General features: G+C 68.5%; 1 protein-coding gene across 1 annotated transcript; it reads left to right on the top strand.

Annotated features, from left to right (window-relative positions):
- Window positions 1-209: 209 nt before the first annotated feature.
- LOC140405603 (uncharacterized) lies at window positions 210-25,929 on the top strand (the record flags this gene model as incomplete). The annotated part of the gene is made up of 6 exons (XM_072494153.1): window positions 210-326; window positions 1,216-1,308; window positions 5,896-6,106; window positions 8,385-8,487; window positions 24,009-24,125; window positions 25,580-25,929. Coding segments are annotated over exons 1-6 (891 nt in total), but the record flags the coding sequence as incomplete, so codon positions are not given.

Raw genomic sequence — 25,929 nt, 5'->3', positions numbered from 1 at the left:
GGGGCTCTGTTACATCACTGACAGTGGGCGGGGCTGTATTGGGGTGGGCTCTGTGACATCACTGACAGTGGGCGGGGCTGTATTGGGGTGGGTCTCTGTTACATCACTGACAGTGGGCGGGGCTGTATTGGGGTGGGGCTCTGTTACATCACTGACAGTGGGCGGGGCTGTAATGGGCGTTCCCGTTGGCGGAGCCGGGCCGGAAGGGACGGATGTGGAGGGCGGAAGGGGCGGAGCGTGCGGACCGGAAGTGGTGTTTTGGCGCGGAAGCGGGCTGCGCGGGAAAGACAGAGAGAACCGACCGTCAACATGCAGCCCAGCATCATGTGTGTGACCCGGGGGGGGGGGGGGGGGGGGGAGTGTGACCCCGGGGGGGGGAGAGTGTGACCCCCGGGGGGGGGGGGGGGGGAGAGAGTGACCCCGGGGGGGGGGGGGGGAGGAGAGTGACCCCCGGGGGGGGGGGGGGGGGGAGAGAGTGACCCCGGGGGGGGGGGGGGGGGAGAGAGAGTGACCCCGGGGGGGGGGGGGGGGGAGAGAGAGTGACCCCGGGGGGGGGGGGGGGGGAGAGAGAGTGACCCCGGGGGGGGGGGGGGGGAGAGAGAGTGACCCCGGGGGGGGGGGGGGGGAGAGAGAGTGACCCCGGGGGGGGGGGGGGGGAGAGAGAGTGACCCCGGGGGGGGGGGGGGGAGAGAGAGTGACCCCGGGGGGGGGGGGGGGAGAGAGAGTGACCCCCGGGGGGGGGGGGGGAGAGAGTGACCCCGGGGGGGGGGGGGGGGGGGGAGAGAGAGTGACCCCGGGGGGGGGGGGGGGAGAGAGAGTGACCCCCGGGGGGGGGGGGGGGAGAGAGTGACCCCGGGGGGGGGGGGGGGGGGGAGAGAGAGAGTGACCCCCGGGGGGGAGAGAGAGTGACCCCCGGGGGGGGGGGGGGGAGAGAGAGTGACCCCCGGGGGGGGGGGGGGAGAGAGTGACCCCGGGGGGGGGGGGGGGGGGGGAGAGAGAGAGTGACCCCCGGGGGGGGAGAGAGAGTGACCCCCGGGGGGGGGGGGGGGGGAGAGAGAGTGACCCCCGGGGGGGGGAGAGAGTGTGGACCCCGGGGGGGGGGGAGTGTGGACCCCCGGGGGGGGGGGGAGTGTGGACCCCCGGGGGGGGGGGGAGTGTGACCCCGGGGGGACGGGGGGGATGGTGCGATCCAAACTGACTTCTCCCCTCTCACAGATCGTTCTTTCAGCCGCTAAAAGCAGCGAAGACAAAGATCGCCAAGGAGGAGATTGAGGAGCCCGATGTCTCCCGTCAGCTTCCGCCCAGAGGGTGAGTGTGGGTGGGGGGACGGTCTGAGGGGTGGTGGTAGAGTTAGGGTTCGGGTTAACCCGAATCCTGTACCTGTCCTGGGAGTGTTTGATGGGGACAGTGTAGAGGGAGCTTTACTCTGTATCTAACCCCGTGCTGTACCTGTCCTGGGAGTGTTTGATGGGGACAGTGTAGAGGGAGCTTTACTCTGTATCTAACCCCGTGCTGTACCTGTCCTGGGAGTGATTGATGGGGACAGTGTAGAGTGAGCTTTACTCTGTATCTAACCCCGTGCTGTACCTGTCCTGGGAGTGTTTGATGGGGACTGTGTAGAGGGAGCTTTACTCTGTATCTAACCCCGTGCTGTACCTGTCCTGGGAGTGTTTGATGGGGACAGTGTAGAGGGAGCTTTACTCTGTATCGAACACCGTGCTGTACCTGTCCTGGGAGTGTTTGATGGGGACAGTGCAGAGGGAGCTTTACTCTGTATCTAACCCCGTGCGATACCTGTCCTGGGAGTGTTTGATGGGGACAGTGTCGAGGGAGCTTTACTCTGTATCTAACCCCGTGCTGTACCTGTCCTGGGAGTGTTTGATGGGGACAGTGCAGAGGGAGCTTTACTCTGTATCTAACCCTGTGCTGTACCTGTCCTGGGAGTGTTTGATGGGGACAGTGTAGAGGGAGCTTTACTCTGTATCTAACCCCGTGCTGTACCTGTCCTGGGAGTGTTTGATGGGGACAGTGTAGAGGGAGCTTTACTCTGTATCTAACCCCGTGCTGTACCTGTCCTGGGAGTGTTTGATGGGGACAGTGTAGAGGGAGCTTTACTCTGTATCTAACCCCGTGCTGTACCTGTCCTGGGAGTGTTTGATGGGGACAGTGTAGCGGGAGCTTTACTCTGTATCTAACCCCGTGCTGTGCCTGTCCTGGGAGTGTTTGATGGGGACAGTGTAGAGGGAGCTTTACTCTGTATCTAACCCCGTGCTGTACCTGTCCTGGGTGTGTTTGATGGGGACAGTGTAGAGGGAGCTTTACTCTGTATCTAACCCCGTGCTGCACCTGTCCTGGGAGTGTTTGATGGGGACAGTGTAGAGGGAGCTTTACTCTGTATCTAACCCCGTGCTGTACCTGTCCTGGGAGTGTTTGATGGGGACAGTGTAGAGGGAGCTTTACTCTGTATCTAACCCCGTGCTGTACCTGTCCTGGGAGTGTTTGATGGGGACAGTGTAGAGGGAGCTTTACTCTGTATCTAACCCCGTGCTGTACCTGTCCTGGGAGTGTTTGATGGGGACAGTGTAGAGGGAGCTTTACTCTGTATCTAACCCCGTGCTGTACCTGTCCTGGGAGTGTTTGATGGGGACAGTGTAGAGGGAGCTTTACTCTGTATCTAACCCCGTGCTGTACCTGTCCTGGGAGTGTTTGATGGGGACAGTGTAGAGGGAGCTTTACTCTGTATCTAACCCCGTGCTGTACCTGTCCTGGGAGTGTTTGATGGGGACAGTGTAGAGGGAGCTTTACTCTGTATCTAACCCCGTGCTGTACCTGTCCTGGGAGTGTTTGATGGGGACAGTGTAGAGGGAGCTTTACTCTGTATCTAACCCCGTGCTGTACCTGTCCTGGGAGTGTTTGATGGGGACAGTGTAGAGGGAGCTTTACTCTGTATCTAACCCCGTGCTGTACCTGTCCTGGGAGTGTTTGATGGGGACAGTGTAGCGGCAGCTTTACTCTGTATCTAACCCCGTGCTGTACCTGTCCTGAGAGTGTTTGATGGGGACAGTGTAGAGGGAGCTTTACTCTGTATCTAACCCCGTGCTGTACCTGTCCTGGGAGTGTTTGATGGGGACAGTGTAGAGGGAGCTTTACTCTGTATCTAACCCCGTGCTGTACCTGTCCTGGGAGTGTTTGATGGGGACAGTGTAGAGGGAGCTTTACTCTGTATCTAACCCCGTGCTGTACCTGTCCTGGGAGTGTTTGATGGGGACAGTGTAGAGGGAGCTTTACTCTGTATCTAACCCCGTGCTGTACCTGTCCTGGGAGCGTTTGATGGGGACAGTGTAGAGGGAGCTTTACTCTGTATCTAACCCCGTGCTGTACCTGTCCTGGGAGTGTTTGATGGGGACAGTGTCGAGGGAGCTTTACTCTGTATCAAACCCCGTGCTGTACCTGTCCTGGGAGTGTTTGATGGGGACAGTGTAGAGGGAGCTTTACTCTGTATCTAACCCCGTGCTGTACCTGTCCTGGGAGCGTTTGATGGGGACAGTGTAGAGGGAGCTTTACTCTGTATCTAACCCCGTGCTGTACCTGTCCTGGGAGTGTTTGATGGGGACAGTGTAGAGGGAGCTTTACTCTGCATCTAACCCTGTGCTGTACCTGTCCTGGGAGTGTTTGATGGGGACAGTGTCGAGGGAGCTTTACTCTGTATCTAACCCCGTGCTGTACCTGTCCTGGGAGTGTTTGATGGGGACAGTGTAGAGGGAGCTTTACTCTGTATCTAACTCCGTGCTGTACCTGTCCTGGGAGTGTTTGATGGGGACAGTGTAGAGGGAGCTTTACTCTGTATCTAACCCCGTGCTGTACCTGTCCTGCGAGTGTTTGATGGGGACAGTGTAGAGGGAGCTTTACTCTGTATCTAACCCCGTGCTGTGCCTGTCCTGGGAGCGTTTGATGGGGACAGTGTAGAGGGAGCTTTACTCTGTATCTAACCCCGTGCTGTACCTGTCCTGGGAGTGTTTGATGGGGACAGTGTAGAGGGAGCTTTACTCTGTATCTAACCCCGTGCTGTACCTGTCCTGGGAGTGTTTGATGGGGACAGTGTCGAGGGAGCTTTACTCTGTATCTAAACCCGTGCTGTACCTGTCCTGGGAGTGTTCGATGGGGACAGTGTAGGGGGAGCTTTACTCTGTATCTAACCCTGTGCTGTACCTGTCCTGGGAGTGTTTGATGGGGACAGTGTCGAGGGAGCTTTACTCTGTATCAAACCCCGTGCTGTACCTGTCCTGGGAGTGTTTGATGGGGACAGTGCAGAGGGAGCTTTACTCTGTATCTAACCCCGTGCTGTACCTGTCCTGGGAGCGTTTGATGGGGACAGTGTAGAGGGAGCTTTACTCTGTATCTAACCCCGTGCTGTACCTGTCCTGGGAGTGTTTGATGGGGACAGTGTAGAGGGAGCTTTACTCTGTATCTAACCCCGTGCTGTACCTGTCCTGGGAGTGTTTGATGGGGACAGTGTAGAGGGAGCTTTACTCTGCATCTAACCCTGTGCTGTACCTGTCCTGGGAGTGTTTGATGGGGACAGTGTCGAGGGAGCTTTACTCTGTATCTAACCCCGTGCTGTACCTGTCCTGGGAGTGTTTGATGGGGACAGTGTAGAGGGAGCTTTACTCTGTATCTAACTCCGTGCTGTACCTGTCCTGGGAGTGTTTGATGGGGACAGTGTAGAGGGAGCTTTACTCTGTATCTAACCCCGTGCTGTACCTGTCCTGCGAGTGTTTGATGGGGACAGTGTAGAGGGAGCTTTACTCTGTATCTAACCCCGTGCTGTGCCTGTCCTGGGAGCGTTTGATGGGGACAGTGTAGAGGGAGCTTTACTCTGTATCTAACCCCGTGCTGTACCTGTCCTGGGAGTGTTTGATGGGGACAGTGTAGAGGGAGCTTTACTCTGTATCTAACCCCGTGCTGTACCTGTCCTGGGAGTGTTTGATGGGGACAGTGTCGAGGGAGCTTTACTCTGTATCTAAACCCGTGCTGTACCTGTCCTGGGAGTGTTCGATGGGGACAGTGTAGGGGGAGCTTTACTCTGTATCTAACCCCGTGCTGTACCTGTCCTGGGAGTGTTTGATGGGGACAGTGTAGAGGGAGCTTTACTCTGTATCTAACCCCGTGCTGTACCTGCCCTGGGAGTGTTTGATGGGGACAGTGTAGAGGGAGCTTTACTCTGTATCTAACCCCGTGCTGTACCTGTCCTGCGAGTGTTTGATGGGGACAGTGTCGAGGGAGCTTTACTCTGTATCTAACCCCGTGCTGTACCTGTGCTGGGAGTGTTTGATGGGGACAGTGTAGAGGGAGCTTTACTCTGTATCTAACCCCGTGCTGTACCTGTCCTGGCAGTGTTTGATGGGGACAGTGTAGAGGGAGCTTTACTCTGTATCGAACCCCGTGCTGTACCTGTGCTGGGAGTGTTTGATGGGGACAGTGTAGAGGGAGCTTTACTCTGTATCTAACCCCGTGCTGTACCTGTCCTGGGAGTGTTTGATGGGGACAGTGCAGAGGGTGCTTTACTCTGTATCTCACCCCGTGCTGTACCTGTCCTGGGAGTGTTTGATTGGGACAGTGTAGAGGGAGCTTTACTCTGCATCTAACTCCGTGCTGAACCTGTCCTGGGAGTGTTTGATGGAGACAGTGTAGAGGGAGCTTTACTCTGTATCTAACCCCGTGCTGTACCTGTCCTGGGAGTGTTTGATGGGGACAGTGTAGAGGGAGCTTTACTCTGTATCTAACACCGTGCAGTCCCTGTCCGGTACGTGTCCAGCTGGTGTCACGAGGGGGGTGCAGTGTTTGCCAGCCCCCGCTGTTTCCCGCTGCCTTGACTTTCCCCAATCCGCTGCTCAGGTCTCCGGAGTCGCCAGCGAAGCCCAAGAAGGCCCGTGTCAGACCGAAGGAGGGGGTCACGGCTCTGAGACGACCGAGCAAGAAGGCCCGCCGGGCGTTGGACAGCAGTGACGAGGAGGAAGTGAGGGAAAACGAGGAGATGGAGGGAGAGGGCGCGGAGGTGACGGAGACGCCCCGCGTGCCGGAGGCGAACCCCCCGGAACCTGGAGATGTGAGTTCGTATCCTTCACTCTTCCCCCTCGTGCCCACTGCCGCCCTGGGACGGTCAGGGTGGTTTTGTGTCTGTTTGGCGGGGGTGGGAGATTGTTTGTCGCAGGGGGCGTCTGGGGAGACGGGGGGGTGGGGGGGTCAGAACCTAGAACAGTCCAACACAGGCCCTTCCGCCCACGATGCTGTGCTGACCATTTATCCTAATCTAAGATTAACTTAATTTAACACCTGAGGAAGGAGCAGCGCTCCGACAGCCAGTGACATCGAAACAAACCTGTTGGACTTTAACCTGGTGTTGTAAGACTTCGTACTGTACTAACTTATAGAACACACAGTGCAGAAGGAGGCCATTCGGCCCATCGAGTCTGCACCGACGCACTTAAGCCCTCACTTCCAACCTATCCCCGTAGCCCAATAACCGCTCCTAATCTTTTTTGGACAATTTATCACGGCCAATCCACCTGAACCCGCAAGTCTTTGGACTGTGGGAGGAAACCGGAGCACCCGGAGGAAACCCACGCACACACGGGGAGGATGTGCAGACTCCGCACAGACAGTGACCCAGCGGGGAATCAAACCTGGGGCCCTGGAGCTGTGAAGCCACAGTGCTAACCACTGTGCTACCGTGGTAACCTACATCCCTTCAATTTACTGCTGTCCATGTGTCTGTCTAAGAGTCGCTTAAATGTCCCGAATGACTCTGACTCCACCACCTCTGCTGGCAGTGCATTCCACACACCCACCACTCTCTGTGTAAAGAACCTCTGACATCTCCCCTATACCTTCCTCCAATCGCCTTCAAATGATGTCCCCCTCGTGACAGCCATTTCCGCCCTGGGGAAAAGTCTCTGGCTGTCCACTCTATCCGTGCCTCTCGTCAACTTGTACACCTCCATCAAGTCACCTCGCTTCCTTCTTCGCTCCAGTGTCGGCACAGTACGAAGTCTTACAACACCAGGTTACAGTCCAACAGGTTTGTTTCGATGTCACTAGCTTTCGGAGCGCTGCTCCTTCCTCAGGTGAATGAAGAGGTTCCAGAAACATATATATAGACAGATTCAAAGACGCCAAACAATGCTAGGAATGCGAGCGTCAGCAGGTGATTAAATCTTTACAGATCCAGAGATGGGGTAACCCCAGGTTAAAGAGGTGTGAATTGTACCAAGCCAGGACAGTTGGTAGGATTTCGCAGGCCAGACGGTGGGGGATGAATGTAATGCGACATGAATCCCAGGTCCCGGTTGAGGCCGCACTCGCGTGCGCGGAACTTGGCTGTAAGTTTCTGCTCGGCGATTCTGCGTTGTCGCGGGTCCTGGAGGCCGCCTTGGAGAACGCTTACCCGGAGATCAGAGGCTGAATCCCCTTGACTGCTGAAGTGTTCCCCGACTGGAAGGGAACATTCCTGCCTGGTGATTGTCGCGCGATGTCCGTTGTCGCAGCGTCTGCATGGTCTCGCCAATGTACCGCGCTTCGGGACATCCTTTCCTGCAGCGTATGAGGTAGACAACGTTGGCCGGGTCGCACGAGTGTGTACCGCGTACCTGGTGGGTGGTGTTCTCACGTGTAATGGTGGTATCCATGTCGATGATCGGGCACGTCTTGCAGAGATTGCCATGGCAGGGTTGCGTTACCTGGGGTTACCCCATCTCTGGATCTGTAAAGATTTAATCACCTGCTAATGCTCGCATTCCTAGCATTGTTTGGCATCTTTGAATCTGTCTATATAAATGTTTCTGGAACCTCTTCATTCACCTGAGGAAGGAGCAGCGCTCCGAAAGCTAGTGACATCGAAACAAACCTGTTGGACTTTAACCTGGTGTTGTCAGACTTCTTACTTTCTTCGTAAGACATGCCCTCCAGTCCAGGCAGCAAACCTCCTCTGTACCCTCTCCAAAGCATCCACATCCTTCCTATAATGAGGTGACCTGAACTGGACACAATATCCCAAGTGTGGTCTGACCAGGGTTTTATAAAGCTGCAGCTAAACCTCGCGGCTCTTAAACTCAATCCCCCTGTTAATGAAAGACACACACCGTGCGCCTTCTTAACAACCCTATCAACCTGGGTGGCAACTTTGAGGGATCGATGTTACTTTTATTCCGGGGGGCGGGGGGAGGAGAGATTGGGGGGGGGGGGGGGATACGCCAGTTGGGGGGGGGGGGGGATACGCCAGTTGGGGGGGGGGGCAGTGTCTCCGGGGTCAGGTTGACAGACGGATCTGTGAATTTGCACCAATCCGCTGCTGACCCTCCGTCTCATTGCCACGTTTGTGCTTCCAGTCGCCCAGCGCAGTGTCCCCGGAGGCGCAGCAGACTGAGGGAAGTCCGACGATGTCTGATTCCGGTCTCGAGAATCCTGCTGGTATACCGAGGAGGCGCACAGGTAATGTAGCCCGCGTGCACGGGCGTGCCCACCCTGCGTTCCCGTGTCTGTGCCTCCCGCGTGCACGGGCGTGCCCGCCCTGCGTTCCCGCGTCTGCCTCCCGCGTGCACGGGCGTGCCCGCCCTGCGTTCCTGCGTCTGCCTCCCGCGTGCACGGGCGTGCCCGCCCTGCGTTCCCGCGTCTGCCTCCCGCGTGCACGGGCGTGCCCGCCCTGCGTTCCCGTGTCTGCCTCCCGCGTGCACGGGCGTGTCCGCCCTGCGTTCCCGTGTCTGCCTCCCGCGTGCACGGGCGTGCCCGCCCTGCGTTCCCGCGTCTGCCTCCCGCGTGCACGGGCGTGCCCGCCCTGCGTTCTCGCGTCTGCCTCCCGCGTGCACGGGCGTGCCCGCCCTGCGTTCCCGCGTCTGCCTCCCGCGTGCACGGGCGTGCCCGCCCTGCGTTCCCGCGTCTGCCTCCCGCGTGCACGGGCGTGCCCGCCCTGCGTTCCCGCGTCTGTGCCTCCCGCGTGCACGGGCGTGCCCGCCCTGCGTTCCCGCATCTGCCTCCCGCGTGCACGGGCGTGCCCGCCCTGCGTTCCCGTGTCTGCCTCCCGCGTGCACGGGCGTGCCCGCCCTGCGTTCCCGCGTCTGCCTCCCGCGTGCACGGGCGTGCCCGCCCTGCGTTCCCGTGTCTGCCTCCCGCGTGCACGGGCGTGCCCGCCCCGCGTTCCCGCGTCTGCCTCCCGCGTGCACGGGCGTGTCCGCCCTGCGTTCCCGCGTCTGTGCCTCCCGCGTGCACGGGCGTGCCCGCCCTGCATTCCCGCGTCTGCCTCCCGCGTGCACAGGCGTGCGCGCCCTGCGTTCCCGCGTCTGCCTCCCACGTGCACGGGCGTGCCCGCCCTGCGTTCCCGCGTCTGCCTCCCGCGTGCACGGGTGTGCCTTGCGTTCCCGCGTCTGCCTCCCGCGTGCACGGGCGTGCCCGCCTTGCGTTCCCGTGTCTGCCTCCCGCGTGCACGGGCGTGCGCGCCCTGCATTCCCGCGTCTGCCTCCCGCGTGCACTGGCGTGCGCGCCCTGCGTTCCCGCGTCTGCCTCCCGCGTGCACGGGCATGCCCGCCCTGCGTTCCCGCGTCTGCCTCCCGCGTGCACGGGCGTGTCCGCCCTGCGTTCCCGCGTCTGTGCCTCCCGCGTGCACGGGCGTGCCCGCCCTGCGTTCCCGCGTCTGTGCCTCCCGCGTGCACGGGCGTGCCCGCCCTGCGTTCCCGCGTCTGTGCCTCCCGCGTGCACGGGCGTGCCCGCCCTGCGTTCCCGCGTCTGCCTCCCGCGTGCACGGGCGTGCCCACCCTGCGTTCCCGTGTCTGCCTCCCGCGTGCACGGGCGTGTCCGCCCTGCGTTCCCGTGTCTGCCTCCCGCGTGCACGGGCGTGCCCGCCCTGCGTTCCCGCGTCTGCCTCCCGAGTGCACGGGCGTGCCCGCCCTGCGTTCCCGTGTCTGCCTCCCGCGTGCACGGGCGTGTCCGCCCCGCGTTCCCGCGTCTGCCTCCCGCGTGCACGGGCGTGCCCGCCCTGCGTTCCCGCGTCTGCCTCCCGCGTGCACGGGCGTGCCCGCCCTGCGTTCCCGCGTCTGCCTCCCGCGTGCACGGGCGTGCCCGCCCTGCGTTCCCGCGTCTGCCTCCCGCGTGCACGGGCGTGCCCGCCCTGCGTTCCCGCGTCTGTGCCTCCCGCGTGCACGGGCGTGCCCGCCCTGCGTTCCCGCATCTGCCTCCCGCGTGCACGGGCGTGCCCGCCCTGCGTTCCCGTGTCTGCCTCCCGCGTGCACGGGCGTGCCCGCCCTGCGTTCCCGCGTCTGCCTCCCGCGTGCACTGGCGTGCGCGCCCTGCGTTCCCGCGTCTGCCTCCCGCGTGCACGGGCGTGCCCGCCCTGCATTCCCGTCTCCGCGCGGTGCTGACGCTCCGGGGGTCTCCCGCGCTGTGCTGACGCTCCGGGGGTCTCCCGCGCGGTGCTGACGCTCCGGGGGTCTCCCGCGCGGTGCTGACGCTCCGGGGGTCTCCGCGCTGTGCTGACGCTCCGGGGGTCTCCCGCGCTGTGCTGACGGTCCGGGGGTCTCCGCGCTGTGCTGACGCTCCGGGGGTCTCCCGCGCTGTGCTGACGCTCCGGGGGTCTCTCCCGCGCTGTGCTGACGCTCCGGGGGTGTCCCGCGCGGTGCTGACGGTCCGGGGGTCTCTCCCGCGCGCTGTGCTGACGCTCCGGGGGTCTCTCCCGCGCGGTGCTGACGCTCCGGGGGTCTCGGCGCGGTGCTGACGGTCCGGGGGTCTCCCGCGCGGTGCTGACGCTCCGGGGGTCTCCGCGCTGTGCTGACGCTCCGGGGGTCTCTCCCGCGCGGTGCTGACGGTCCGGGGGTCTCTCCCGCGCTGTGCTGACGGTCCGGGGGTCTCGGCGCTGTGCTGACGGTCCGGGGGTCTCTCCCGCGCGGTGCTGACGCTCCGGGGGTCTCTCCCGCGCTGTGCTGACGGTCCGGGGGTCTCTCCCGCGCGGTGCTGACGGTCCGGGGGTCTCCCGCGCTGTGCTGACGGTCCGGGGGTCTCGGCGCTGTGCTGACGCTCCGGGGGTCTCTCCCGCGCTGTGCTGACGGTCCGGGGGTCTCCGCGCTGTGCTGACGCTCCGGGGGTCTCTCCCGCGCTGTGCTGACGCTCCGGGGGTCTCCCGCGCGGTGCTGACGCTCCGGGGGTCTCCGCGCTGTGCTGACGATCCGGGGGTCTCCCCCGCGCTGTGCTGACGGTCCGGGGGTCTCGGCGCTGTGCTGACGCTCCGGGGGTGTCTCCCCCGCGCTGTGCTGACGCTCCGGGGGTCTCCGCGCGGTGCTGACGCTCCGGGGGTCTCTCCCGCGCTGTGCTGACGCTCCGGGGGTCTCCGCGCTGTGCTGACGCTCCGGGGGTCTCCGCGCTGTGCTGACGCTCCGGGGGTCTCCCGCGCTGTGCTGACGGTCCGGGGGTCTCCCGCGCGGTGCTGACGCTCCGGGGGTCTCCCGCGCGGTGCTGACGGTCCGGGGGTCTCCCGCGCGGTGCTGACGCTCCGGGGGTCTCCGCGCGGTGCTGACGCTCCGGGGGTCTCCGCGCGGTGCTGACGGTCCGGGGGTCTCCGCGCTGTGCTGACGGTCCGGGGGTCTCTCCCGCGCTGTGCTGACGGTCCGGGGGTCTCTCCCGCGCGGTGCTGACGCTCCGGGGGTCTCCCGCGCGGTGCTGACGGTCCGGGGGTCTCTCCCGCGCTGTGCTGACGGTCCGGGGGTCTCTCCCGCGCGGTGCTGACGGTCCGGGGGTCTCCCGCGCGGTGCTGACGCTCCGGGGGTCTCCGCGCGGTGCTGACGCTCCGGGGGTCTCGGCGCTGTGCTGACGGTCCGGGGGTCTCCGCGCGGTGCTGACGCTCCGGGGGTCTCCCGCGCGGTGCTGACGCTCCGGGGGTCTCTCCCGCGCTGTGCTGACGCTCCGGGGGTCTCTCCCGCGCGGTGCTGACGCTCCGGGGATCTCTCCCGCGCGGTGCTGACGCTCCGGGGGTCTCCGCGCTGTGCTGACGCTCCGGGGGTCTCTCCCGCGCTGTGCTGACGCTCCGGGGGTCTCCCGCGCGGTGCTGACGCTCCGGGGGTCTCCCGCGCGGTGCTGACGCTCCGGGGGTCTCCGCGCTGTGCTGACGGTCCGGGGGTCTCCCGCGCGGTGCTGACGCTCCGGGGGTCTCCGCGCTGTGCTGACGGTCCGGGGGTCTCGGCGCGGTGCTGACGCTCCGGGGGTCTCCGCGCTGTGCTGACGGTCCGGGGGTCTCGGCGCGGTGCTGACGGTCCGGGGGTCTCCGCGCTGTGCTGACGCTCCGGGGGTCTCCGCGCTGTGCTGACGCTCCGGGGGTCTCCGCGCTGTGCTGACGCTCCGGGGGTCTCCCGCGCGGTGCTGACGGTCCGGGGGTCTCTCCCGCGCGGTGCTGACGGTCCGGGGGTCTCTCCCGCGCGGTGCTGACGCTCCGGGGGTCTCCGCGCGGTGCTGACGCTCCGGGGGTCTCGGCGCTGTGCTGACGGTCCGGGGGTCTCTCCCGCGCGGTGCTGACGCTCCGGGGGTCTCCCGCGCTGTGCTGATGGTCCGGGGGTCTCTCCCGCGCTGTGCTGACGGTCCGGGGGTCTCTCCCGCGCGGTGCTGACGCTCCGGGGGTCTCTCCCGCGCTGTGCTGACGGTCCGGGGGTCTCTCCCGCGCTGTGCTGACGGTCCGGGGGTCTCCCGCGCGCGGTGCTGACGGTCCGGGGGTCTCCGCGCTGTGCTGACGGTCCGGGGGTCTCTCCCGCGCTGTGCTGACGGTCCGGGGGTCTCCGCGCTGTGCTGACGGTCCGGGGGTCTCTCCCGCGCTGTGCTGACGGTCCGGGGGTCTCTCCCGCGCGGTGCTGACGCTCCGGGGGTCTCCCGCGCTGTGCTGACGCTCCGGGGGTCTCCGCGCGGTGCTGACGGTCCGGGGGTCTCCCGCGCTGTGCTGACGGTCCGGGGGTCTCCCGCGCTGTGCTGACGGTCCGGGGGTCTCCGCGCTGTGCTGACGCTCCGGGGGTCTCCCGCGCTGTGCTGACGCTCCGGGGGTCTCCCGCGCTGTGCTGACGCTCCGGGGGTCTCCCGCGCTGTGCTGACGCTCCGGGGGTCTCCCGCGCGGTGCTGACGGTCCGGGGGTCTCTCCCGCGCTGTGCTGACGGTCCGGGGGTCTCGGCGCTGTGCTGGCGGTCCGGGGGTCTCTCCCGCGCGGTGCTGACGCTCCGGGGGTCTCTCCCGCGCTGTGCTGACGGTCCGGGGGTCTCTCCCGCGCGGTGCTGACGGTCCGGGGGTCTCCCGCGCTGTGCTGACGGTCCGGGGGTCTCGGCGCTGTGCTGACGCTCCGGGGGTCTCTCCCGCGCTGTGCTGACGGTCCGGGGGTCTCCGCGCTGTGCTGACGCTCCGGGGGTCTCTCCCGCGCTGTGCTGACGCTCCGGGGGTCTCCCGCGCGGTGCTGACGCTCCGGGGGTCTCCGCGCTGTGCTGACGATCCGGGGGTCTCCCCCGCGCTGTGCTGACGGTCCGGGGGTCTCGGCGCTGTGCTGACGCTCCGGGGGTGTCTCCCCCGCGCTGTGCTGACGGTCCGGGGGTCTCCGCGCGGTGCTGACGCTCCGGGGGTCTCTCCCGCGCTGTGCTGACGCTCCGGGGGTCTCCCGCGCTGTGCTGACGCTCCGGGGGTCTCCGCGCTGTGCTGACGCTCCGGGGGTCTCCCGCGCGGTGCTGACGCTCCGGGGGTCTCCGCGCTGTGCTGACGCTCCGGGGGTCTCCCGCGCTGTGCTGACGCTCCGGGGGTCTCCCGCGCGGTGCTGACGGTCCGGGGGTCTCTCCCGCGCTGTGCTGACGGTCCGGGGGTCTCCCGCGCGGTGCTGACGGTCCGGGGGTCTCCGCGCGGTGCTGACGCTCCGGGGGTCTCCCGCGCGGTGCTGACGCTCCGGGGGTCTCCGCGCGGTGCTGACGGTCCGGGGGTCTCCCGCGCGGTGCTGACGGTCCGGGGGTCTCTCCCGCGCTGTGCTGACGGTCCGGGGGTCTCTCCCGCGCTGTGCTGACGCTCCGGGGGTCTCCCGCGCTGTGCTGACGCTCCGGGGGTCTCCCGCGCGGTGCTGACGCTCCGGGGGTCTCCGCGCTGTGCTGACGCTCCGGGGGTCTCCCGCGCTGTGCTGACGCTCCGGGGGTCCCCCGCGCGGTGCTGACGCTCCGGGGGTCTCCGCGCTGTGCTGACGCTCCGGGGGTCTCCCGCGCGGTGCTGACGCTCCGGGGGTCTCTCCCGCGCTGTGCTGACGCTCCGGGGGTCTCCGCGCTGTGCTGACGCTCCGGGGGTCTCGGCGCTGTGCTGACGCTCCGGGGGTCTCCGCGCTGTGCTGACGCTCCGGCGGTCTCCCGCGCGGTGCTGACGCTCCGGGGGTCTCTCCCGCGCTGTGCTGACGCTCCGGGGGTCTCCCGCGCGGTGCTGACGCTCCGGGGGTCTCTCCCGCGCTGTGCTGACGCTCCGGGGGTCTCCCGCGCGGTGCTGACGGTCCGGGGGTCTCCCCCGCGCGGTGCTGACGCTCCGGGGGTCTCCCGCGCGGTGCTGACGCTCCGGGGGTCTCCGCGCGGTGCTGACGCTCCGGGGGTCTCCCGCGCGGTGCTGACGGTCCGGGGGTCTCTCCCGCGCTGTGCTGACGGTCCGGGGGTCTCTCCCGCGCGGTGCTGACGCTCCGGGGGTCTCCCGCGCGGTGCTGACGCTCCGGGGGTCTCCCGCGCGGTGCTGACGCTCCGGGGGTCTCCCGCGCGGTGCTGACGCTCCGGGGGTCTCCCGCGCGGTGCTGACGCTCCGGGGGTCTCCCGCGCGGTGCTGACGCTCCGGGGGTCTCCCGCGCGGTGCTGACGCTCAGGGGGTCTCTCCCGCGCTGTGCTGACGGTCCGGGGGTCTCGGCGCTGTGCTGACGGTCCGGGGGTCTCTCCCGCGCGGTGCTGACGGTCCGGGGGTCTCCCGCGCTGTGCTGACGCTCCGGGGGTCTCCGCGCTGTGCTGACGATCCGGGGGTCTCCCCCGCGCTGTGCTGACGGTCCGGGGGTCTCGGTGCTGTGCTGACGCTCCGGGGGTCTCTCCCCCGCGCTGTGCTGACGCTCCGGGGGTCTCCCGCGCTGTGCTGACGGTCCGGGGGTGTCCCGCGCGGTGCTGACGGTCCGGGGGTCTCTCCCGCGCTGTGCTGACGGTCCGGGGGTCTCTCCCGCGCTGTGCTGACGGTCCGGGGGTCTCCCGCGCTGTGCTGACGCTCCGGGGGTCTCCGCGCTGTGCTGACGCTCCGGGGGTCTCTCCCGCGCTGTGCTGACGGTCCGGGGGTCTCTCCCGCGCTGTGCTGACGCTCCGGGGGTCTCCCGCGCGGTGCTGACGCTCCGGGGGTCTCCCGTGCTGTGCTGACGCTCCGGGGGTCTCCGCGCTGTGCTGACGGTCCGGGGGTCTCTCCCGCGCGGTGCTGACGGTCCGAGGGTCTCTCCCGCGCGGTGCTGACGGTCCGGGGGTCTCCGCGCGGTGCTGACGGTCCTGGGGTCTCTCGCGCGGTGCTGACGCTCCGGGGGTCTCCCGCGCGGTGCTGACGCTCCGGGGGTCTCTCCCGCGCTGTGCTGACGGTCCGGGGGTCTCTCCCGCGTTGTGCTGACGGTCCGGGGGTCTCTCCCGCGCTGTGCTGACGGTCCGGGGGTCTCTCCCGCGCGGTGCTGACGCTCCGGGGGTCTCCCGCGCGGTGCTGACGGTCCGGGGGTCTCTCCCGCGCTGTGCTGACGGTCCGGGGGTCTCTCCCGCGCGGTGCTGACGGTCCGGGGGTCTCCCGCGCGGTGCTGACGCTCCGGGGGTCTCCGCGCGGTGCTGACGCTCCGGGGGTCTCGGCGCTGTGCTGACGGTCCGGGGGTCTCCGCGCGGTGCTGACGCTCCGGGGGTCTCCCGCGCTGTGCTGACGCTCCGGGGGTCTCTCCCGCGCTGTGCTGACGCTCCGGGGGTCTCCGCGCGGTGCTGACGCTCCGGGGGTCTCTCCCGCGCGGTGCTGACGCTCCGGGGGTCTCCCGCGCTGTGCTGACGGTCCGGGGGTCTCGGCGCTGTGCTGACGCTCCGGGGGTCTCCGCGCTGTGCTGACGGTCCGGGGGTCTCTCCCGCGCGCTGTGCTGACGGTCCGGGGGTCTCTCCCGCGCGCGGTGCTGACGGTCCGGGGGTCTCTCCCGCGCTGTGCTGACGGTCCGGGGGTCTCCGCGCTGTGCTGACGCTCCGGGGGTCTCTCCCGCGCGGTGCTGACGCTCCGGGGGTCTCCCGCGCTGTGCTGATGGTCCGGGGGTCTCTCCCGCGCTGTGCTGACGGTCCGGGGGTCTCTCCCGCGCGGTGCTGACGCTCCGGGGGTCTCTCCCGCGCTGTGCTGACGGTCCGGGGGTCTCTCCCGCGCTGTGCTGACGGTCCGGGGGTCTCCCGCGCGCGGTGCTGACGGTCCGGGGGTCTCCGCGCTGTGCTGACGGTCCGGGGGTCTCTCCCGCGCTGTGCTGACGGTCCGGGGGTCTCCGCGCTGTGCTGACGGTCCGGGGGTCTCTCCCGCGCTGTGCTGACGGTCCGGGGGTCTCTCCCGCGCGGTGCTGACGCTCCGGGGGTCTCCCGCGCTGTGCTGACGCTCCGGGGGTCTCTCCCGCGCTGTGCTGACGCTCCGGGGGTCTCCCGCGCGGTGCTGACGCTCCGGGGGTCTCCCGCGCTGTGCTGACGGTCCGGGGGTCTCGGCGCGGTGCTGACGGTCCGGGGGTCTCCGCGCTGTGCTGACGCTCCGGGGGTCTCCGCGCTGTGCTGACGCTCCGGGGGTCTCCGCGCTGTGCTGACGGTCCGGGGGTCTCTCCCGCGCTGTGCTGACGGTCCGGGGGTCTCTCCCGCGCGGTGCTGACGCTCCGGGGGTCTCTCCCGCGCTGTGCTGACGGTCCGGGGGTCTCTCCCGCGCTGTGCTGACGGTCCGGGGGTCTCCCGCGCGCGGTGCTGACGGTCCGGGGGTCTCTCCCGCGCTGTGCTGACGGTCCGGGGGTCTCCGCGCTGTGCTGACGGTCCGGGGGTCTCTCCCGCGCTGTGCTGACGGTCCGGGGGTCTCTCCCGCGCGGTGCTGACGGTCCGGGGGTCTCCCGCGCTGTGCTGACGCTCCGGGGGTCTCCGCGCTGTGCTGACGGTCCGGGGGTCTCTCCCGCGCTGTGCTGACGGTCCGGGGGTCTCTCCCGCGCTGTGCTGACGGTCCGGGGGTCTCTCCCGCGCTGTGCTGACGGTCCGGGGGTCTCCCCGCGCGCGGTGCTGACGGTCCGGGGGTCTCCGCGCTGTGCTGACGGTCCGGGGGTCTCTCCCGCGCTGTGCTGACGGTCCGGGGGTCTCTCCCGCGCGGTGCTGACGGTCCGGGGGTCTCCGCGCGGTGCTGACGGTCCGGGGGTCTCTCCCGCGCGGTGCTGACGCTCCGGGGGTCTCTCCCGCGCGCGGTGCTGACGGTCCGGGGGTCTCCCGCGCGGTGCTGACGGTCCGGGGGTCTCCCGCGCGGTGCTGACGGTCCGGGGGTCTCTCCCGCGCGGTGCTGACGGTCCGGGGGTCTCTCCCGCGCGGTGCTGACGCTCCGGGGGTCTCTCCCGCGCGCGGTGCTGACGGTCCGGGGGTCTCCCGCGCGGTGCTGACGGTCCGGGGGTCTCCGCGCGGTGCTGACGGTCCGGGGGTCTCCCGCGCTGTGCTGACGGTCCGGGGGTCTCCCGCGCTGTGCTGACGGTCCGGGGGTCTCCCGCGCTGTGCTGACGCTCCGGGGGTCTCCCGCGCTGTGCTGACGCTCCGGGGGTCTCCCGCGCTGTGCTGACGCTCCGGGGGTCTCCCGCGCTGTGCTGACGCTCCGGGGGTCTCCCGCGCGGTGCTGACGCTCCGGGGGTCTCTCCCGCGCTGTGCTGACGGTCCGGGGGTCTCTCCCGCGCTGTGCTGACGGTCCGGGGGTCTCGGCGCTGTGCTGACGGTCCGGGGGTCTCTCCCGCGCGGTGCTGACGCTCCGGGGGTCTCTCCCGCGCTGTGCTGACGGTCCGGGGGTCTCTCCCGCGCTGTGCTGACGGTCCGGGGGTCTCGGCGCTGTGCTGACGGTCCGGGGGTCTCTCCCGCGCGGTGCTGACGCTCCGGGGGTCTCTCCCGCGCTGTGCTGACGGTCCGGGGGTCTCTCCCGCGCGGTGCTGACGGTCCGGGGGTCTCCCGCGCTGTGCTGACGGTCCGGGGGTCTCGGCGCTGTGCTGACGCTCCGGGGGTCTCTCCCGCGCTGTGCTGACGGTCCGGGGGTCTCCGCGCTGTGCTGACGCTCCGGGGGTCTCTCCCGCGCTGTGCTGACGCTCCGGGGGTCTCTCCCGCGCTGTGCTGACGCTCCGGGGGTCTCCCGCGCGGTGCTGACGCTCCGGGGGTCTCCGCGCTGTGCTGACGATCCGGGGGTCTCCCCCGCGCTGTGCTGACGGTCCGGGGGTCTCGGCGCTGTGCTGACGCTCCGGGGGTGTCTCCCCCGCGCTGTGCTGACGCTCCGGGGGTCTCCGCGCGGTGCTGACGCTCCGGGGGTCTCTCCCGCGCTGTGCTGACGCTCCGGGGGTCTCCCGCGCTGTGCTGACGCTCCGGGGGTCTCCGCGCTGTGCTGACGCTCCGGGGGTCTCCCGCGCGGTGCTGACGCTCCGGGGGTCTCCGCGCTGTGCTGACGCTCCGGGGGTCTCCCGCGCTGTGCTGACGCTCCGGGGGTCTCCCGCGCGGTGCTGACGGTCCGGGGGTCTCTCCCGCGCTGTGCTGACGGTCCGGGGGTCTCCCGCGCGGTGCTGACGGTCCGGGGGTCTCCCGCGCGGTGCTGACGCTCCGGGGGTCTCCGCGCGGTGCTGACGGTCCGGGGGTCTCCCGCGCGGTGCTGACGGTCCGGGGGTCTCTCCCGCGCTGTGCTGACGGTCCGGGGGTCTCTCCCGCGCTGTGCTGACGCTCCGGGGGTCTCCCGCGCGGTGCTGACGCTCCGGGGGTCTCCGCGCTGTGCTGACGCTCCGGGGGTCTCCCGCGCTGTGCTGACGCTCCGGGGGTCCCCCGCGCGGTGCTGACGCTCCGGGGGTCTCGGCGCTGTGCTGACGCTCCGGGGGTCTCGGCGCTGTGCTGACGCTCCGGGGGTCTCCGCGCTGTGCTGACGCTCCGGGGGTCTCCCGCGCGGTGCTGACGCTCCGGGGGTCTCTCCCGCGCTGTGCTGACGCTCCGGGGGTCTCCCGCGCGGTGCTGACGCTCCGGGGGTCTCTCCCGCGCTGTGCTGACGCTCCGGGGGTCTCCCGCGCGGTGCTGACGGTCCGGGGGTCTCCCCCGCGCGGTGCTGACGCTCCGGGGGTCTCCCGCGCGGTGCTGACGCTCCGGGGGTCTCCGCGCGGTGCTGACGCTCCGGGGGTCTCCCGCGCGGTGCTGACGCTCCGGGGGTCTCTCCCGCGCTGTGCTGACGGTCCGGGGGTCTCTCCCGCGCGGTGCTGACGCTCCGGGGGTCTCCCGCGCGGTGCTGACGCTCCGGGGGTCTCCCGCGCGGTGCTGACGCTCCGGGGGTCTCCCGCGCGGTGCTGACGCTCCGGGGGTCTCCCGCGCGGTGCTGACGCTCCGGGGGTCTCCCGCGCGGTGCTGACGCTCCGGGGGTCTCCCGCGCTGTGCTGACGCTCCGGGGGTCTCCCGCGCGGTGCTGACGCTCAGGGGGTCTCTCCCGCGCTGTGCTGACGGTCCGGGGGTCTCGGCGCTGTGCTGACGGTCCGGGGGTCTCTCCCGCGCGGTGCTGACGGTCCGGGGGTCTCCCGCGCTGTGCTGACGCTCCGGGGGTCTCCGCGCTGTGCTGACGATCCGGGGGTCTCCCCCGCGCTGTGCTGACGGTCCGGGGGTCTCGGTGCTGTGCTGACGCTCCGGGGGTCTCTCCCCCCGCGCTGTGCTGACGCTCCGGGGGTCTCCCGCGCTGTGCTGACGGTCCGGGGGTGTCCCGCGCGGTGCTGACGGTCCGGGGGTCTCTCCCGCGCTGTGCTGACGGTCCGGGGGTCTCTCCCGCGCTGTGCTGACGGTCCGGGGGTCTCCCGCGCTGTGCTGACGCTCCGGGGGTCTCCGCGCTGTGCTGACGCTCCGGGGGTCTCTCCCGCGCTGTGCTGACGGTCCGGGGGTCTCTCCCGCGCTGTGCTGACGCTCCGGGGGTCTCCCGCGCGGTGCTGACGCTCCGGGGGTCTCTCCCGCGCGGTGCTGACGCTCCGGGGGTCTCCCGCGCTGTGCTGATGGTCCGGGGGTCTCTCCCGCGCTGTGCTGACGGTCCGGGGGTCTCTCCCGCGCGGTGCTGACGCTCCGGGGGTCTCTCCCGCGCTGTGCTGACGGTCCGGGGGTCTCTCCCGCGCTGCGCTGACGGTCCGGGGGTCTCCCGCGCGCGGTGCTGACGGTCCGGGGGTCTCCGCGCTGTGCTGACGGTCCGGGGGTCTCTCCCGCGCTGTGCTGACGCTCCGGGGGTCTCCCGCGCTGTGCTGACGGTCCGGGGGTCTCCGCGCTGTGCTGACGGTCCGGGGGTCTCTCCCGCGCGGTGCTGACGGTCCGGGGGTCTCTCCCGCGCGGTGCTGACGGTCCGGGGGTCTCCCGCGCTGTGCTGACGCTCCGGGGGTCTCCCGCGCTGTGCTGACGCTCCGGGGGTCTCCCGCGCTGTGCTGACGCTCCGGGGGTCTCCCGCGCGGTGCTGACGCTCCGGGGGTCTCTCCCGCGCTGTGCTGACGGTCCGGGGGTCTCTCCCGCGCTGTGCTGACGGTCCGGGGGTCTCGGCGCTGTGCTGACGGTCCGGGGGTCTCTCCCGCGCGGTGCTGACGCTCCGGGGGTCTCTCCCGCGCTGTGCTGACGGTCCGGGGGTCTCTCCCGCGCTGTGCTGACGGTCCGGGGGTCTCGGCGCTGTGCTGACGGTCCGGGGGTCTCTCCCGCGCGGTGCTGACGCTCCGGGGGTCTCTCCCGCGCTGTGCTGACGGTCCGGGGGTCTCTCCCGCGCGGTGCTGACGGTCCGGGGGTCTCCCGCGCTGTGCTGACGGTCCGGGGGTCTCGGCGCTGTGCTGACGCTCCGGGGGTCTCTCCCGCGCTGTGCTGACGGTCCGGGGGTCTCCGCGCTGTGCTGACGCTCCGGGGGTCTCTCCCGCGCTGTGCTGACGCTCCGGGGGTCTCCCGCGCGGTGCTGACGCTCCGGGGGTCTCCGCGCTGTGCTGACGATCCGGGGGTCTCCCCCGCGCTGTGCTGACGGTCCGGGGGTCTCGGCGCTGTGCTGACGCTCCGGGGGTGTCTCCCCCGCGCTGTGCTGACGCTCCGGGGGTCTCCGCGCTGTGCTGACGGTCCGGGGGTCTCGGCGCTGTGCTGACGCTCCGGGGGTCTCCCGCGCGGTACTGACGGTCCGGGGGTCTCCCGCGCGGTGCTGACGCTCCGGGGGTCTCTCCCCCGCGCTGTGCTGACGGTCCGGGGGTCTCGGCGCTGTGCTGACGCTCCGGGGGTCTCCCGCGCGGTGCTGACGCTCCGGGGGTCTCCCGCGCGGTGCTGACGCTCCGGGGGTCTCCCGCGCTGTGCTGACGGTCCGGGGGTGTCCCGCGCGGTGCTGACGGTCCGGGGGTCTCTCCCGCGCTGTGCTGACGGTCCGGGGGTCTCTCCCGCGCTGTGCTGACGGTCCGGGTCTCTCCCGCGCTGTGCTGACGGTCCGGGGGTCTCTCCCGCGCCGTGCTGACGGTCCGGGGGTCTCTCCCGCGCTGTGCTGACGCTCCGGGGGTCTCGGCGCTGTGTTGACGGTCCGGGGGTCTCTCCCGCGCTGTGCTGACGGTCCGGGGGTCTCTCCCGCGCTGTGCTGACGGTCCGGGGGTCTCTCCCGCGCTGTGCTGACGGTCCGGGGGTCTCTCCCGCGCTGTGCTGACGGTCCGGGGGTCTCTCCCGCGCGGTGCTGACGCTCCGGGGGTCTCCCGCGCGGTGCTGACGCTCCGGGGGTCTCCCGCGCGGTGCTGACGCTCCGGGGGTCTCCCGCGCGGTGCTGACGCTCCGGGGGTCTCCCGCGCGGTGCTGACGCTCCGGGGGTCTCCCGCGCGGTGCTGACGCTCCGGGGGTCTCCCGCGCTGTGCTGACGCTCCGGGGGTCTCCCGCGCGGTGCTGACGCTCCGGGGGTCTCTCCCGCGCTGTGCTGACGGTCCGGGGGTCTCGGCGCTGTGCTGACGGTCCGGGGGTCTCTCCCGCGCGGTGCTGACGGTCCGGGGGTCTGCCGCGCTGTGCTGACGCTCCGGGGGTCTCCGCGCTGTGCTGACGATCCGGGGGTCTCCCCCGCGCTGTGCTGACGCTCCGGGGGTCTCCCGCGCGGTGCTGACGCTCCGGGGGTCTCCCGCGCTGTGCTGACGCTCCGGGGGTCTCTCCCGCGCTGTGCTGACGCTCCGGGGGTCTCCGCGCTGTGCTGACGATCCGGGGGTCTCCCCCGCGCTGGTCTGTGCTGACGCTCCGGGGGTCTCCCGCGCTGTGCTGACGGTCCGGGGGTGTCCCGCGCGGTTGCTGACGGTCCGGGGGTCTCCCGCGCGGTGCTGACGCTCCGGGGGTCCTCCCGCGCTGTGCTGACGCTTCCGGGGTCTCTCCCGCGCTGTGCTGACGCTCCGGGGGTCTCTCCCGCGCTGTGCTGACGGTCCGGGGGTCTCTCCCGCGCTGTGCTGACGGTCCGGGGGTCTCCCGCGCTGTGCTGACGGTCCGGGTCTCTCCCGCGCTGTGCTGACGGTCCGGGGGTCTCTCCGCGCGGTGCTGACGGTCCGGGGGTCTCGGCGCTGTGCTGACGCTCCGGGGGTCTCCCGCGCTGTGCTGACGCTCCGGGGGTCTCGGCGCGGTGCTGACGCTCCGGGGGTCTCCGCGCTGTGCTGACGGTCCGGGGGTCTCCCGCGCGGTGCTGACGGTCCGCGGGGTCTCCCGCGCGGTGCTGACGGTCCGGGGGTCTCCGCGCGGTGCTGACGGTCCGGGGGTCTCCCGCGCGGTGTGCTGACGGTCCAGGGGGTCTACGCGCGGTGGGGTCTCCGCGCGGTGCTGACGGTCCGGGGGTCTCCCGCGCGGTGCTGACGGTCCGGGGGTCTCCGCGCGGTGCTGACGGTCCGGGGGTCTCCGCGCGGTGCTGACGCTCCGGGGGTCTCTCCCGCGCTGTGCTGACGCTCCGGGGGTCTCCGCGCTGTGCTGACGGTCCGGGGGTCTCCCGCGCTGTGCTGACGCTCCGGGGGTCTCCGCGCGGTGCTGACGGTCCGGGGGTCTCCGCGCGGTGCTGACGCTCCGGGGGTCTCTCCCGCGCTGTGCTGACGCTCCGGGGGTCTCTCCCGCGCGGTGCTGACGCTCCGGGGGTCTCGGCGCTGCGCTGACGCTCCGGGGGTCTCCGCGCTGTGCTGACGGTCCGGGGGTCTCCCGCGCTGTGCTGACGCTCCGGGGGTCTCCGCGCGGTGCTGACGCTCCGGGGGTCTCCGCGCGGTGCTGACGCTCCGGGGGTCTCCCGCGCGGTGCTGACGCTCCGGGGGTCTCCGCGCTGTGCTGACGCTCCGGGGGTCTCGGCGCTGTGCTGACGCTCCGGGGGTCTCCGCGCGGTGCTGACGCTCCGGGGGTCTCGGCGCTGTGCTGACGCTTCCGGGGGTCTCCCGCGCGGTGCTAACGCTCCGGGGGTCTCCCGCGCGGTGCTGACGCTCCGGGGGTCTCGGCGCTGTGCTGACGCTCCGGGGGTCTCGGCGCTGTGCTGACGCTCCGGGGGTCTCGGCGCTGTGCTGACGGTCCGGGGGTCTCCGCGCGGTGCTGACGCTCCGGGGTCTCGGCGCTGTGCTGACGCTCCGGGGGGTCTCCCGCGCGGTGCTAACGCTCCGGGGGTCTCCCGCGCGGTGCTGACGCTCCGGGGGTCTCGGCGCTGTGCTGACGCTCCGGGGGTCTCGGCGCTGTGCTGACGCTCCGGGGGTCTCGGCGCTGTGCTGACGGTCCGGGGGTCTCCGCGCGGTGCTAACTGTCTGTGCCTCTCCCCCTCCGCAGCCAGGAAGCAGCTCCCCAAACGCAAGCTTCAGGCGATGAAGACGGGCAGCGGGGACCCGAGAGAGGACGTTGCTGACCACAGCGACGAAAGCTCGGCCAAGCGGACCAGGCTGGAAGGTGACGTGTCCTGGCGCGGGGGGGCGGGTGTTGACTGCGCGATCTGAGAGAGCCCCGAATGGTCCCACACTGCTGCTCTCACGGTGCCGTGTCTGCGTGGGCCGCTCCCCCCGTGTCTGCGTGGGTCGCTCCCCCCCCCCCCGTGTCTGCGTGCGTGGGTCGCTCCCCCCGTGTCTGCGTGGGTCGCTCCCCCCGTGTCTGCGTGGGTCGCTCCCCCTGTGTCTGCGTGGGTCGCTCCCCCCGTGTCCAGGGCAGGTCGAGTGGTCGCCCTAAATTGCCTCTTGAAAATGAAATGAAAATCGCTTATTGTCACAAGTGGGCTTCAAAGTTACTGTGAAAAGCCCCTAGTCGCCACATTCCGGCGCCTGTTCGGGGAGGCTGGTACGGAATCGAACCGTGCAGCTGGCCTGCCTTGGTCTGCTTTCAAAGCCAGCGATTTAGCCCTGTGCTAAACAGCCTCTTAATTGGAAATAAATAATTGGACGCTCTAAATTTCAAAGAAAAGATGGAAAGCTTTAACGTTCTGGGAGGATTGGCAGGGTGGATGCGGGGTGGATGTTTCCTCTTGTGGGAGAATCGAGAACCGGGGGTGGGGGGGGGGGGGGTCGTGTTTGAGACGGAGAGGGCAGAGACCAGAACCAGGGAGATTCTTGACGAACAAGGGGGTGAAACGTGATCGGATTGGATTTGTTTATTGTCACGTGTACCGAGGTCCAGTTAAAAGTATTTTTCTGCGAGCAGCTCAACAGATTGTTACGTACACGGAAGAAAATAAAATACATAATAGAGCAACACAGGGTCCACAATGTAACTACACAACACCGGCATCAGGTGAAGCATACAGGGTGTAGTGTTAATGAGGTCAGTCATACGAGGGTCGTTTAGGAGTCTGGTGACAGCGGGGAAGAAGCTGTTTTTGAGTCTGTTCGTGCGTGTTCTCAGACTTCTGTATCTCCTGCCGATGAAGAAGTTGGAAGGGTGAGTAAGCCGGGTGGGAGGGGTCTTTGATTATGCTGCCCGCTTTCCCCAGGCAGCGGGAGGTGTAGATGGAGTCAATGGATGGGAGGCGGGTCCGTGTGATGGACTGGGCGATGTTCACGACTCTCTGAAGTTTCTTGCGGTCCTGGGCCGAGCAGTTGCCATACCAGGCTGTGATGCAGCCCGATAGGATGCTTTCTATGGTGCATCTGTAAAAGTTGGTAAGGGTTAATGTGGACATGCCGAATTTCCTTAGTTTCCTGAGGAAGTATAGGCGCTGTTGTGCTTTCTTGGTGGTAGCGTCAACGTGGGTGGACCAGGACAGCACCGAGGAAACTGGAGTGGTGGGAATGTGGAGTTGAGTTTCCAACGCACTTGCTATATTGGTGACGATTTATCTCGTTTTGTTAAATAACCGGATATTTTTCTGCCCCCACGCCACTTGTTCAAACCTCATCCATTCCCCACTCAAAAAGGAAGCGGCAGGAGTTCAGGCGCGGAGGTGGACGACTCGAGGGACGAGGTCCCAGTTGAGGGCGGAGCGGCTGACCGACTGACCTCGCACGAGGCGGGGGAGGAGCGAGAGGCTGGGGGCCAGGTGGAGGAGGTCGGTGAAGCTGAGGGGGCGAGGGTGGAGATGGAGGAGAACGGAGTCAGTCACAAACTGGAACAGTGGCCGGGTGTGAGGAGGCGCGGCGGGGAAGGGAGGAGAGTCGAGCCGGAGAGCAAAGGACCGGGAACGGGAGGATCGCAGCCGTCTCGCAGGAAGCAGGGAGCGGCCTGCAAGCAGGCAGGAAAAGCAGGAAATCAATCAACAGCTTCTTCG

This window comes from Scyliorhinus torazame, unplaced genomic scaffold (assembly GCF_047496885.1).
Source record: "Scyliorhinus torazame isolate Kashiwa2021f unplaced genomic scaffold, sScyTor2.1 scaffold_144, whole genome shotgun sequence".
Taxonomy (NCBI): domain Eukaryota; kingdom Metazoa; phylum Chordata; class Chondrichthyes; order Carcharhiniformes; family Scyliorhinidae; genus Scyliorhinus; species Scyliorhinus torazame.
This window is presented reverse-complemented; position numbering and strand designations above follow the sequence as displayed.